The 16,502-nt window shown below is 33.5% G+C and overlaps 1 protein-coding gene across 1 annotated transcript in view; it reads left to right on the top strand.

Moving 5' to 3' along the window:
- Positions 1 to 3,616, top strand: part of LOC113228418 (homeobox protein unc-4-like) — a 54,292-nt gene extending 50,676 nt beyond the window's left edge. The window contains exons 3-4 of the mRNA XM_026461716.1: positions 2,025 to 2,164; positions 2,510 to 3,616. Coding sequence (XP_026317501.1) covers positions 2,025 to 2,164; positions 2,510 to 3,023 — 654 coding nt within the window. The 3' untranslated portion in view covers positions 3,024 to 3,616. The remainder of the gene's footprint in view (positions 1 to 2,024; positions 2,165 to 2,509) is intronic.
- Positions 3,617 to 16,502: the final 12,886 nt, after the last annotated feature.

The following is a 16,502-nucleotide window of genomic DNA, read 5'->3' as shown; positions in this document are numbered from 1 at the left end:
CAACACTAATGTTACATTACGTAAACAATGAAAATATGACGCAAAATGATGATTTTCTTTCCGCTGTTTCTGAAGTCCTTGTAATTACCCTGTACCCTAGAAAAATAATTACATAAAAATATCAATATCTATGTACTAGCGTATTGGATACGACGTTCATATACACGCTGTGCATGAAACGCCGATTCATTGATTTGCGGTGAAGACACAACACTTCAATACAATGTGATTTATTGTATGAAAAAAGAAAGCTAATTTTTTTAAATTATGTAATATTGGTGATATAAAACGTAATATAAAAAGGTGGAATGCAAGATACTGGTTACAATTGAAATGTCACAAAGTTATCTGATATCATTATTATCAATCACCAGACATTCATTTACAAATCCAACAAAAATGTCAAAGGACATAAGTATGTACAGTCGGTACCCTAAGATATCTGACCCCCTAGCCCACCTTTTGGTTCTAAAAGCCTTCTTATGCTTTCGACAGAAAAGTGTAAAGGAATTCCAGTTTTTTCGATAAAAATTGTATTTATATCTAATTAAAAATCAAATTGGCTCAAAAAGTATTTCAAAATGTCATACACTAATGATACAACAAGGTAGTTATATCGAAAAGAATTTTACGGCTCACAAGTTAAAGGTTAAGTTTACTAAACACTTCTTCACACTTAACTACTCAGAACCAAATAGATAGTTAGGATGTTGTATCTTAAGGCATCGACTGTACATCAGTTTTTCCATTCACAAGATATTGCACGCTTTGACATAACATTACAAACTTTATAGTTTGTTATATATACATTTTGCGTACTCTATACATCTGCACTACATGTATCACAGAGACTAGTACAGTACAACAAAGTTCATTTTTATTGAATATGTTTAAACATTTGCACAGTACCTATGTGTGTAATTTTAGATGAGCATAAATATGGTATAAGATATATTGTATAAGGTTTTAATTAAAACTTGCACTAAATATTAATTGCACATATACGAAAAATTAGTGTTGTTTGTATGTTTATCTAATATATGTTGCATTATGTAGTTAAACTGCCCAATGTGATATGTAGTTAAGTTTAACCCATACTGTCCCAGTTAAAAAAAAAACACAGTATATCGTCCTCCTCACTAACGTATCTGATATTTTTATGATCATTGAGAAAGACATAATATCTATAATAGGTACCGTAGCTACTCAACTTTCAAAAACAAACATATAACCTAAAAGTATTGAGCACCCACGATAAGTTTCAGTTTCATGGGGAAAATCAAATTGAAACAATTTGTACACATTGATACTAATATTTATTCTTTAAAAAAATTTTTTTCATTCGAAAATACATTCAATAAAATAATTTGTAAAACTTAATATAGCGTAAATTGTAATGTTTTGTTTGTAAAATTAAAAATAAGGTATTTAATTAATAACTATTGTAACTATAGTGAAAAAATAGGGTGGTTTGCATCAATATTAGACATAACTGGTTGAAGACCGTACCACCTCAGTCAAGCGTGACCATGGGACCTGTAAAGGGCCCGAAACGTCGGTTTGTTTGAAAAAACAAATATACGCGATTTAAATCCGGAAAAATAGTTTCATTTCTTTTTTTTTTTAAATCTAGATTTGATAGGTAAGCCTTAATTAAGGCAGAATTTTTTCGGGTAGAGAACTGACAAGCTTTTTAGTGTTTAGCGTACCATTCTTGATGCAGGTGACGTTTTAGTTCTTACTTGGTGTTTGTGTGGCGCTAGACTTTGTACTTTATACAAACCCCAAAATTTTATATAGTGTGCAGGTCCGGAGACTGGATAGGCCACTCCAGCACGATGTTATGTTATAAATATATTAATATATTTTATGGAGTTATCGGTTTCACACACAAACATTTCGCGAAGTCCTGAATCCGTTCTAGACCATTATGCTGTCATCGCCGTGTTTTATGGTTGATACTACAGTCTAGACAAAATTGTTCGCATATCCGCTTCTAAATAAATGTATTTCTTTTCCATCAGGTTTGGTTCCAAAACCGTCGAGCAAAGTGGCGCAAGAAAGAGCATACAAAGAAAGGCCCGGGGCGGCCGGCGCACAATGCGCACCCGCAATCCTGCTCCGGTGAACCAATCCCACCGCACGAGCTTAGAGCTAGAGAGAGGTGAGCAGCTTACAAGCCACATTTTACACTTCAACTTCTAACACTTTACTCAGTATTTTCAGTATTATTGATATTTTACAACGTAACAGCCAAGGGCATAGGTACTATTTAAATATAAACCATGACTATAGCACCGCTCGAAATAGGTTTTGTTATTAAACATCGGTTGTATCCATAGATAGACATAGGGTTGCATCATGGGTACAAAAATTTACAAAGAACTATTTTATTACGTCCCATTTTTGTAGTATTCTACAAAATTATACGTTCGTACATACGTACAGTCTGTTTTATGACTGTTTTATAAGGTTCTTACTAATTAGGCCCTATTGGTTTTTCCAACAGGGCGAGAAGAAGAAAGAAGCTGGCAAAAGCATTGGAACGCCAAGCAAGAAAGCTGCGAGCGAAAGGCATTGCTGTTGACTTGGAAGCTTTGAAAGCGGAGTACCTTGCTCAGCACAGGAATACCGGAGTATATTCTGACTCGGATGATGGGGATGGAGAGGATATGATCGACGTTGTAGGTGGCGACTCTTGTCCGGACTCAGCGCCTGAAGACTTTTCTCTGCAAGGGAGACTACGAGCACCATCTGGAGCTGACGGAATAAACAATTCTGACAGTTCAACATCAGATGCACATTCCGGACGCAATTTCAGCCCCATACCCGATCCCCAATCATCATTCTTCAAACAATTCGGAACTTCTGCCGGAAATTTCGAAAAGTTCGACTTTGATTCTGGCAGGGCCGTCTCTTTAGACCTAAGTGGCGGAGGCACATCGACCGAGCAGGATTTGTCCAAAAACGGGGGAACAAGAAAACATAATCCTTTCAGTATAGAATCACTGCTTAACACGTGAAAGTGACTTTTTAGATAGATTGACTATAGAGGCTCTTAGATCGTTTGTGTCTAACAACAGTGAATTACTATATTACGTCCTGGTACAACCAGAGAATGCCCTGTTCGAGAATGTGAAGAATAAGGTTTCGATCACACCCTAAAGTGTAAAGGTATATGTGAATGAAATGTTAGTAACGATAAACTCGGATTTCAGTGTGTTGGTTGGACCAATGGGATATAATGTATTATTTATATATCGATAAAGTGTCAGGACGGACTTTAAACAGGCATTTTGTAAAATGTTCCTTTGCTTTAATATTAATGAATTATCATTAGTTGTAATCAGCTTCAGTAAAGACTTCATAGGTACCAGTTAACATATCCAGTGTGAATATTAGGCTTAGGATTGTATTATATAGATTCTAGTGTATATAGATTGTCTTCTTATTTATTTTTTTCATGGATGTTATAAAATAATATATTTTTCTTTATTCGATTCGGGGCAATAATTTAATTCTTTGTTTGTTGATCGTGTCGTATTTTATTTTCTTTGCTATTTTTAGATTTTTATTGTTGACAACAGATCGACCAAAACATTAAAAGCAATAACCTTGACCAATACAACTGATTACGAGTACATAAATTTGCTAAAAAGGTAATTACATCAAAATTATAATAATCGGGTACATTTCACAATGCTGTTACGAAAATATTCCTAAAATAAGAATCTTGGAGGAATTTTCTTCAGAAAAATAGAACTGTCTGTTCAATCATAATGGGTCTAAAATCAGCCATTTAATCATTTTTCCTGAGGTTTCGTCAGGAAGTATTAAAAAATATTGCATTGGCCTTATTTAAACCAAGTTTCGCTACCAGCACCAGCTGGTAGCGTAGCTTAAGAACACTCGTAAGAAATATAAAAGAAACTTAGTACATCCATATTCATAATTACAGTTCTTAAGTAGTGTTTACTGCATTGAGTTTTAATAACTACTCATTAGAATTTATCAGGTCAGAGAGAAGTTCATATCTTATGTCTGCTGTTCAAATATGGTCTGATATATTTTTTTATTTAAAATTCTGTTTAAATTCAAATTATCTCCGTAAAGCATGTGTATTGTTTTCTTAACTTGGCTGTTAGTTAACATTAATATTTTTAATTTACAAAAACATAATAACAGTTGATACGTAAACATAAAGATTACCGAAGAACAAAAACACAACATAGTTTATCTAAAACTACTAAATGAATGGAAACATACGTGTAAATATATTTTGTGACTTTCTGCGATGTTTATATCAAACGGAAAAAATAATATTATTGAAAACTTAAAAACTATATCATTGTTTGTAACAGTCTCTTTAACATCCATTACGAAAATGAAATATTAACCAACTTAAGTTCGGATTCAGTGAGCAACAAAACGGAAAAACTATAAGTAAGGTACCTAAATCCACTTTCCCACGACAGTTTCTGTACAAAAACGTATGCCGTTCATTCATATTACTTTATTTTAGTAAACTAAATAAATAAGAAGCAATAAAAGTTTATGAAACAATTGTAATGCAAATCGTAGTTAGAAATAATAGGCTGAAACGTTGATTGGAAAATAAATGAGAAATATAACAATTGGCGTATAAATTAAAGGAGTTCGTTGGAATCGTAAACCATTAAAACTGCAACAATTAATGAACGCATAATGCGAAGCGATAAGGCCGCAATTAGCCGAGCATGGTCGTGTCGATTTATGAGTTTGACCGTACCATATTTACCACAAAGTGTACAGTCATACATAAAAATTTGAGTAGGTAATAACTTTAGGAATTGAAACTATTTTTCTAAATCGCGTATATTTGTTTTTTCCAAACAAACCAACATTTCGGCCCCTTAACAGGTCCCATAATCACGGCTGACTGAGATGTTCAAGTCATCACCCAGTTATGTCTAATATTAATGCAAACCACCCTATTTTTCAATAGGTATACTTAAAGATATAGTTAATATTAGACAAAACTGATTGATGACTTTACCATCACAGTCAGCTGACCTGAAAAGAACCTGAAACGTTGGTTTGTTTGAAAAAACAAATAGCAATTTAGATCCTAAAAAAAGTTTTATTTCCTATATTTAACAATACTGAAAACCTAAGAACTCGATCGGTAATAATAATAACTTTCATGAATGTTTTGGTCAGCCTATAATTTACTTGGCTCGCGTCGTCATTCGGATGATGTAATTTGTGCATTTAATTAAATACCTAAGTTCATTTGTTTCCAAGTCAAAAGTTCTGTAGTTATTGCACTCTCCCATAAATCAAAATATGTACTACATACTTTGAATTGTTTTAGGATCTACAACGTCCAGCAACTTTGATTAGTCATGGATATTGTCTACAATTTCCCGATTTTTCATTAATAATTAAGCTCCTTGAAATTCATGTGAAATTAAAATTCTAATAAACGTATGTACCTACCTAGTAAACGAACCTACTTAGACAAAATAAAAAAAATCAAAGCCTACTTAGACTATACATATTGTTTTTAACTGTTCTATATACCACTGATTAGACGACTTCCATTTATATAAATAAACTTCTATATATATGTAAAAGAGCATTTTAATTTCACCTCATTATTATCAACTGATAGAATTAATTAATATTGAAGTTGAACATGATTGAAACGTAATGATACAAAATCATTTCGTTAATGATATAGTCATAAGTTGATCACTATAAGGGTCTTTACTTGGTTTTGTATACAGTGCAGACATAGAAAGCTCATTACTTGGACGCAAACACAAGAAGAATTCACAATGACAATGCTATACTTTGATTAAAGTCGAGTAATCGCATCAGTTCTATTTCAACAATCGTCTTCACGCCTATTACTATTTAGATATTTTACAGTTAATGCTGCAAACAACATGTTCTTGAAGTTGTACTAAATTATAATAAAGACTTAACACGTCTACTGAAAGCATAGTAACATAATTACGTAAATACCCTAAAATGTACATTGTAGTCGAAAACAATATTTAATAGGTACAAAATAATTAAGTTAATTTATATGCAGAAGACGGGATGTGATAAATATTTGTAAATTAATATCGCATTGTGTAAGATGTAAAAAGTATGTTATGTGAGTAACTTATTGAATCAGAATATAACATCATTAAAAGCGAGCTGTGTTTGTTTTATTTTATTGCCTTCGATTTTGGTGAAAAGCATGAAACTTTTTACCTTTGCCATAGCCGCATTAAAAATAAATAAATTATAAAATAAAATACAAAAAAATACAGTGCTGGTGTTACTTAAATTTATTTTGCCTGTTTAATTCCATATATATTATATGGAATATATATTTATTTTGCCTGATTAATTCCATGTATATTATATAGGTGCATTATATTATTCGAGGTTTTTAATGATTTGATTCATATCTAAAAATTATCTAAATGAACTAGTTTATAGTTCACGTAGTATTCACTATAGGCTAATAATTTAATTCTTAGCAATTCATTTTTGTCACCTACATTAAAAGTCGCGTTTTTTCAACCTTACCTATTTCTGCCGCCAAACAGTAATGTGAGCATTACAGCGTTCCAGTTTGGAAGTGTAAGCCTTCTGGTGAAATTACAGGCACATGGGACTTTTAAATTTATGTCTCAGGGTGTCGGACGCAGTGGCAGAGCCACTGCGATTTAAGGCTCTGAGTGGCACTGCAACTGTTATATAGGATAGGCGTGTCGTTTACCACCAGGCATATGACTTGTTCGCCTCGTCACTTGTTATTATAAAAAATATATGTTATGCACACTTTTATTCCTTTTATTTGGAGGATGTAGGGAATCAAAAAACCTAAAAATCGTTCTATGGACAAAAATCAATGCTACGTTTCTGAGGATTACAGAAATACCGTCACTTTAAGTAACTAGTTGACCTCGTTTTATATGTTATACACACACCAGATATCCAAGGTCTGTGATGTTATACCATAAACTTTAGAGCACAGAAAAACTTCTTGAACTTTTGATTTTGTCCTAATTATACAGTTACTAGCTGTTGATTAACAAAACTATATATTTTGGAAATTTATCGCTATAATCAATCATCAATAATGAGTAACACCGAATATAATTTACGTTTATACCTACCCCGCTCTACCACCGCATTAAGGTTGAGATTTATAAAACGAACTTTAATTTCGACTAAGCTGAGATGGCGAGCTAAGCGTGTTTTTGGTATTTACAAAACGAACTTTGTTTAAGTAAACTCAAAATTTAATTTAGCTTCTCGCTTAAATTCAGGCAAAGTACGTTTTGTAAATTCGATAACCCTAGATCTTCGTCTTTGCTTAGTCGAAATCGAAGATTACAAGATAGATATTTACCACACTCTAGTATACCAACTCATAAAGCCGTTAAAACAGGCATTCTGAGATGTGAGCGATAAAAGCCGATTACAGATTCGCCGCGCCACCGTCAGCGCTCGTTCTGATCTGAATTATTCCCTTCCTGCGCACAAAGATGGATGGATAACGATGGCAACAATTTGCAAAACGTTTGGCGCCTCGCTACAAGTGCTAGTTAGAGATATTCTGATAGAATGTATAACTAGCGAGTTAGAAAGTACGTCGTCGTAGATATGGAATTTACTACACTATATTTTACAAGATGAAAAGTATGCGATGGAATTCACGATTTTATTCCGCCTTCACCTTCATCATCGGAGGAGTAGACGTAAGCTGAGGTTCCACCCCCCTGTTGTGGGTATTCCAAAGATACACACAAAGCATTACGTTTCCACATTTATATGGCGAACGGCTATGGAAGTCCTTGCCTGCAAGGTAATTCCCTGAATCTGTAACTTGATTCTTTTCAAGGAGTGAATGAATATGCATCATTTAGACGTGCATGCACTATCAATGCATGAGGTCGACACCTCATCGTCACTTTCCATCAGGTGAGATGGACGTCAAACGCACACTTATTTTATTATAAAAAAAGAATGGTTATGAGTTAGTGACACGAGCTCAGAATAATTTGTCAATTTTTACGAAATAAATAATGTCCGATAGTAGAAAAAAAAAGTCCGATAGTCCTGGTTATGATTCTGGGAAATATGTACGTAAGACACGGCTGTTTTCTTGTTTCTCTTATTACGTTACGTACGTATATATACTGCCCTACTTTAAACTGGATAAGGGAGTCAGATTTTATGTTAAATCGTTTAAGACCAAAGATGGTTTAGCCCGGATTTTACCCAAAGCTTATAAGCAAAGTTTATAGTCTATTTCTGCCGAAAATCATGGTCGTAAAGAAACTAACACGGAATTTGATATAATTCCATAACTGTTACAAATTTCGATGTAAAATTTTTTTTTTGACGAAAAAGACGCAACTCCACACAATATCCACTATTTAATCTTGTGGATTCTCACTACTTTAGGGATGTATTGTTATAAGGATGCACATTACGATTCGATTTTCAAATGAAAATCGATTCAAGTGCATACGATCTAACGATTTTTTGCATCGATTTATTTCATTGCGATTTCCAAGAGTATCGATTTAACAGAATGAACATTTTGTAATAATATCATTCTTACATTGGAACATAACACGATTTACGACAAATATATCGTTGTAAATAGTTCTTGAACTCGATTTCGTGCGTTAATGGGTTCTGACTGGGATTTAAGCCTGGCGTTAACAAAGTGTCGGTTTAAAACCCGGGCGCTTGCCCATCTCTGTTTAAGACATTTCAATGTGGTGTCTTGTGTAACGCAACCGCCAAGACTTAGCTACAAGTATTTCAAATTGACACTAGACTATTATAATCTTTTTTTATGAAATTGTTTTAACTTGACTAACATTGCAGCGTCCTCTACATTTTTTTTTTTTCAAGTGAGGGGACGAACAACATACACAAACTCTGAAAGCAAATAAAACAAAAAGTAATATAAACTAAACCACACAAGAAAATAAATATATAAATTAATATACTAAAATAAAATTAGAAAGACCTTGACATTGTGTGTTTGGTTATGAACACGAAAATGTATTGCAAATCAACAGATTTGCCATGAATTTATAACTGACACAACATAGCTGGTGGTGAGCTTGCGGCTAGAAGGATTTAAAAAAAGCTCTGTCGTAGAAGCTTTATCACAAAATAATAAAGCTCACAAAATACACGAAAACTAACGAGAGAATTAAATGTAAGCCATACACATATCTCGGCCCAGGATTCGAACCCGGGACCTCTGCGTGTCAGACCAGCTTGATAATCGTTTGACCACGGAAGCAGTTTGATATTGATTAAATTGTATATTGATTAATCACATTTAATATTGATTAAATTGTATGGCGTTATTGTTGAAATTTAAATGACAATAGTCGTAGCTACAAAAACAAAGCTGCGTTGTAAACACGTTAAGGAAAAAAATCTGAAAACTGAAACATCCTAGTTTTCCATTAAATAAATAAAATTAGAGTTATGATATGAGAAATGAAACTATTTTTCCGGATTTAAATCGCGTATATTTGTTTTTTCAAACAAACCAACGTTTCGGGCCCTTTACAGGTCCCATGGTCACGGTTGACTGATATATTGGAACATTACACATTAGTTACACATAGGAAATAAAATAGTTTCATTTCCTATGTGTAACAATCGCGAAAACCTAAGAAATCGATATTAGAGTTACGTAAAAATTACTTTAAATCGCTCTCCTGAAAAATTTTCCATACGCACGTTAAACGGCTTACCCGTCCAGGGTCAATTTTAACCTTTACTGGCTATGAAAAAACTTAAGATCCACACACCTCTTCTGTACAGCTAGCACGATAGGATGCGACTAGCGCGAGAGCGACAAAGCGCGAGATACTGCTATTCTCGCATAGACATCTCGCACTTTATTAGGTTCTCTCGCTCAAGTCGCGCCTTATCGTGCTAGCCGTGATACAGTAGTGTATCCTCTTCATTCTCCACGAATGATTGGAAAAATAGACGGACGATACTGTTCTAGACTATTGAAGATTAGAATGAACCAAGGAATAATAAACACGTAACAAAGCTTAGATTGTGCTTTGTTTAAACTTTACACGTTTTGAGGAAGAAACCTAGCAAATGTGACGCTTTTTTATCGCGTTATTTAATAAACCTGGAATTTATCCCTTGAACGTGTACAATAAAATGAGTGAAATTACTGTACAACATTGCGAAATTTGCATAAAATACAGAAATATTGACTAATTACTCCGAAACGACAAATGTCACGGTGGATCGAGACGACATTACACGGGGCTCGTGTATCAAAGCGCACCGGCATACCGCAAGCATTGGGCGTATAATTCGGGACATATAAATATTTAACGCACTCAAAAATACTTTCTATATTTGAATTGTATAAATTGGGGTTTAATTTCATTTGGCCTCTAATACCAAACTTGATAAAAGTAATGCATTAAGTAGCACTTTATTTAAATTCCAGCATTTCAAATTTGAGTTCAATATTATTTAATTTTCGATAAATATTCTTTGTAAAACTCGTTTTCGTTTCCTTTTTGCTTTTGTTTTTGTTTTTATTGGTCAAATAAATACGTGTCGTTACTTCGCTCTCGTATGTCAAAGTGCACCGACGGCGACGCGGTAGACTCATTAGGCGAATAATTTGCCACATTTAAAATTATTAACGCGCTTACATTGGATACGCTGCAACAATCCTGACTGGCGTACCTACCTTCAACTCATGTATTGTAACATTGCTGGACCAACATCAACGCAAAATAAAAAGTAACAAAAACAACCTATAACAAAAACAATCTCAATAAACGAATTAGGGAGTCCCCATATTTGCTTGCTTAAGACGATACCGTGCCGATAAATGTGGTGACTCCCTTATTGTATGATGTAGATGCCGAATTTTTAATATATTGTATGGAAGAGAAACTTATTGATCGTTCACAGTAGGTACCTCACTAGACCATGCATCGAGATGGAAATCAGGCCATAGACACGCTTTCCTTTGAGATAGTTATTTCCTGAGCGCCGAGACCATATGCAGTCCTCTGCCATGTTGTCACTGTTTGCTTCCTTAATTGTTGTTTCTGCAGCAAAGACTTAAGTGCCACGGTCTTTCCTGCCACTTAATCCCCCGCCGGCCGTACCGCGCGGCATTTAGCTATCAACGACATCATCCGCTAGGCCTTAGTCACTTAGCCTGACAGCATGACTCTCATTCCCTGGACTTGAGATCAGCTACTGGCATTGTCCCACCTCCAAAATACTAGCAAGTGAGCTGGCTCCTCAGTTGAGCTGGTGGAAAGATTAAAAAGCCTCGAATTCAATTATTTATTCGGACTCTTCGAATTCGTATACCCTTGGCCCATGGAGTTCTAGTACCTTTTCTTAACCGACCTCGATGTAAGAAAAGGCACATGGAGTCCCAGTCCCTTTTCTTAAGAGTTTTACTCATCGTATTAGTATAGCTATAGAAAAATGAAACGCATCTAGTATATTAGGCTCCTCATCACTGGGACTCAATTTTGCGTATTTAATTTATACTCGCTTTACTTTGTACCTATGCTCACATTACGTATTAGTGAACATGGTAGTACTAAATTACTTAATTTCGATTTTGATCAAACTAACATAAAGCTGTGAATAATCGAACAAATCATGTTCTATCTGTTCTATCTCTCCCTCAATTACGTGTATAATTAAAAATCCACATTAACACAAAAATCATAGAGATAGTAAGTAATTAAACTAAAATTATATCATCGACCATTCATTTTTATTTAAATGACCAAGAACAAAGAAACGTAGAACGAACCAAATGGACATATGTGTAAAAGCATTCATTACAAATACATAAATCTAGTGATTTCCATTTATAATTGTATAGTCAAATTAAATTAATATGCCTTCGTCTACGGAGCGATAAGTAAATAAGAATCCGTCTTATTTGTAAATAGATATGTAAAATTGTAAAATTCAATGGGCATGACTGTGTAACAAACAGTTACGCAGGTAATAAATACACAGACTGTGTAATTTCCATAATACAGACTTTCATAGTAACACCAGTACCTATCCATGTGCAGGTATTTCCAGGCTATATCCGTGCTCCTTCTTCTTAGCTACAACTGATATAGATGGCGAGTTGGCGAATATCACCTTTACGTCAAATTAACAAGATATAAATTTCCTTGATTTTAAATTATGTAACTTTTTTCCAGTATACTTAAAGTGAATGTATTTTTAGCATTATTCAAATAAATGATTTATCTACGTACCCAATTTATGTATATATGGAAATGTAATAATTTGACACCTATGTTACTAGGAAGACATAAATTATAAAGTAATTATAGAGTATTCAAATGAGCGGTTCATATCCAAATGATTCAATTCGGCGATATTACGAAGCCGCCCGACAATCATGCCATCTTGCGAACAGTCATAATGAGATACGCTTAAGGCTTATTCAAGATGTTTGGAGATTTGAGGTTTATTTTTCAAACTTATACGAGCTTCAAACTATAAGAAAATATGTTCTTGAAACAAAAAGTAACAAATGCAAGATTTTATTGAGACCTTCTATGTAGAAGGAAATTGCCTTTTCATTGCATGTATCGTTTACGGGGAAAGTGCTAAATTTATTCAAAGAAAAAGGAAAATGTTAGCGAAAATTGAAAGGAATAAATTCCATCCCTGTGAGCAACGGCAAGCGCGAGGGGGGCAAGCGTGGGCCATTCTCTGCCACTAATGATTGCCCCACAGTGATACAAATCGCACCGACACGCGCTCCGGCGTAATCACTTAATTATTGGGCGACACCTCACTTTAGGGCTGTCTAAAATCGTCAATAGTACACTTTACGTAAACCTCTTTATGTAAATTAAATCTGCAACAATACTTATTATTAAGTAATGTATGTTTGATGGTATGCAATAATGATGCACAATTTTAGTGACAGGTTTCGCACCTATACTGCCTGCATAATTCTTGGCAAGAAAATGTTTGTTAGTTTGCATGTTGTGTTTAACACTGTTCAAATTTAATTTTTGAGTTAATCTTATGTACATCAGTTTGTACGAATACAAGTAATAATTAATAACTCAAGTCATATTTCGTTAGACATATATTTTTAAGAAAAATATCTTATACGAGCACCTAACCTGACTCTGACCACAACTAGACCCAAAATACAAGCATTTTAACACCCCTATTCCCTCACAAGCAAGCGTTAACCGTGCCTAGTTTTTATTATATCAATTTGTGCCCATTCAAGGCGCAATTTTTGGGCTAATTCCTTTATAATTGCAGGATCGCCCTGCTCGCCATATGAACTTGCCCTTATCTGATTCAGATACCGTGCTCAGCATTACATTAGGAAAGTTTTTTATTATAATGACGCTTTTGAATGCTATGGACAATTGTACATTTCATAAAAATTATAATACACTAATGTGTTGCCATAACAGTAATAGGCTTTTGATAAATTTACCCTAGTCATTTCTATGTAAATGTATTTGAACTATATACAACCTTATAAGATATTTAAAAAATATTTATTGACGTTTTAGTAGTTTGTTAACGAGCGACCAGAGGAGAATTTAGTGATTTATATTATTATCTTTTGTGGCCTTCGAGATTTTGCAATGAGAAATTAACTGTCCTTAATTTATAGCGAAAAAATTAATATCATGTCGTATCAGGAACTCATAGTTAGGATCAAGGTTGTTACGAATATGAGCATCTGCATCCGCATCCGCGGATAATGCGCATAAATTAAAATATCCGCATCGACATCAGCTTCCGCATTGATTGATGCTAATGTCCATTGCGGATATTCAGAAACAGACTACAAGTCCAAAAATAGCTGAGTCGTCTTTGAGAAAATTTGCTAATCATACTAAGGTAGGCAAGCTGATTGATATTATGCAAGTTCCTTTTTTTATAACACATATCACAAAATCATTAAAAAATCTCTTTCATGTAGATTCAATAAAGATCTTTAAAATTTTTCACGATTTTGTCTTTAAATAAATAAAATCAGCATTTGCATCAGCATTTGCCCATGCTAAATTTAAAAAATCAGCTTCTGCAACCGCATCCGCTGATATGTAAGAAATCTGCATCAGCAACAACCTTGGTTGGAATGCTGAACAGAGATAGTTGGTGATTACTCTATTGATTCCCAAGTTAAAAAATAACTTAATTGAGAGCCAAGCTCTTCAATAAGCAGAAGAGAAAGAACACAGCTTGTAGCAAGGTGTGCAAAGTTTTCATTTACGCTTACTGCTTATTGTAACCATACATTTAATCAATCAAAACGTTTATTAGAAATTTTAATGTGATTAATAAAAAAGAGAAATAAAAAAAACAGTTTTTGATATTGGTCTAAAAGTTCAACGAATAACATTTTTAGAACCTTTCTGCCATTGGAACTTTCCGCAAGCAGGCAGGTATTGCGCAATAATTTCAGTACCCAAAGTAACATTTAAAGCTACATAAAACTAGCCTCGTAATGAAATGTTGCCGAATCAATTTCAGCGTCGCGTGCGCAAGGAGCAACGCCTCCGGTGCTTTTATGACACGCTACTGAGACGTCATAGCGAACCAATTACAAGAGCGAAGAGAAAACGGCTTTTCAGACACAATTAGTTACCTTATTCGCCTTCTAATACACTTTTATATTATAGCTTATTACAAAAAAATATAATAAACATAATAGTTTACCAAACTATACAAAAAATTGCAGTAAATTGTTAATATTAGCAGTTAACTTTTTACTATTGTCAAATGTGCTCCATCGTCGTCCTCATCGTCAATTTCCATCAGGTGAGTTGGAGGACAAATGCGTATTTTGTGTTAAAAAAATAAATAAAAAATTCAATATGAAAAGTAAAAATATTACGCTTTATGAGGCATATTACATTATAGTAAATTAAACTTCTGTTTTCACCGGAAATAAAACGTCAGAAGAAACGGTTTTGTAACCACATTGAAAAGGTGAAGAAAAGAGTTCTTGAGTTTTAGCTGCTACGCATTGGAAGTAAATAAAGTAATAAATAAATATTAGACAACGTGACATACGTTACTTTGATCCCATAAGTAAATAAATAAGTAAAGCACTTGTGTTACGCAAACCGAAAACAACGATGGTACCACAAACACCCAGACCCGGAACAATATAGAAAAATTAGTTTTTGTAACTTTGGTTTGTTTGAGAAAATAAATATGATACGCGATTTAGATCTGAAGAAATAGTTTCATTCCAAAATGAAGAAAATCTTGTTTATTTTACCTGTGATATTTAATTAATTAAATAATAAAAATAGTAATATTTTGAAAGTTATTTTCTTGTAGCTATGTTTCATAACAATGTTGGAGGAAGTTAGTAAAACAGTAATGATGCTCTAAGCCATTTTTGTTATTTATTGTTGTTTAATAAACAACATAAAGTGTGGTAAGTCTGAATAACAAAAAGATATAAAGCCACAAAAATACAACTCATAATTTTTGTGTACTTACTTTATTTTCCTAAAGAAAGCTAGCATTTGGAAACTATTATGGAACACGTAACTTACAAAAAATGTGCTATTTTTGGCGCCATTACTCGCTATTATGAAAAGAGTAATGTATTAACTTAGTTTTACTTACGATAAAATTAAGTAATTTTCGTAGGAAAACCCCGGAATGGTCGTGTAGTGAATTCGCTGTTGTATCTCGCAAGCGATCGCTGCTAGTGGACTTAACAAGGAGTAATTTTTCACAATTTCTATTCTAACACTACCGGTCTATTGTAGGGCGAACATTAATCTGAAAACATTGAGACCAACATTCACTTTTTTTGTTTTAAATATCTTGAATAATAATATAACTCGAAATTAACAAAAAAAATATTTTTCGAGTATTCGTCGTGTTCATAAAAAAACGTGAACATTGACGGCACACAAGACCTGTAGTAAACGTATCAAGGCAAACAATCAATCAATAAATTTATTTACTTGCCGCTTTTTTATTTCAAATAAATCCAGTTTGTTCTTGCATAGTAGGTACTGATGATCAAATAATGCGTTCTCAAATCATATCGCATAGAACAAGAACAAAAATACAAGAAAAAAGTGATATAAATAAAGTGTCAATAATTAAAATTCAAATAATTATCAAGGAGTAAAGACAAAAAAGCACGGGTTTTTAAGAATGTTAAGTTTTTTTTATATTCATTAAAATATTACTTTATTTTCCTTATGCAAATTGTAATAAGTTTGTAGTGCCAATACATGTGCAATTTTTCTGAACACTGTAGCACTATGTGATTCTATACATAACACTTAACAATTACGTATTCGTTCTTAAACGTTTCTTGATTTCTTTTGGCACATTCAAGACTTGTTATTATACCTACACTTGTGTAGCTTACATTTTTTTAACAGGCTGCATAACGATGAATTCGTCTTCACATTACCGTGATCATGGTT

Source organism: Hyposmocoma kahamanoa, unplaced genomic scaffold (genome assembly GCF_003589595.1).
Source record: "Hyposmocoma kahamanoa isolate Upper Pololo Valley unplaced genomic scaffold, ASM358959v1 232, whole genome shotgun sequence".
NCBI lineage: Eukaryota > Metazoa > Arthropoda > Insecta > Lepidoptera > Cosmopterigidae > Hyposmocoma > Hyposmocoma kahamanoa.
Note: the sequence above shows the minus strand (reverse complement) of the source record. Positions and strands in the feature narration are given on the sequence as shown.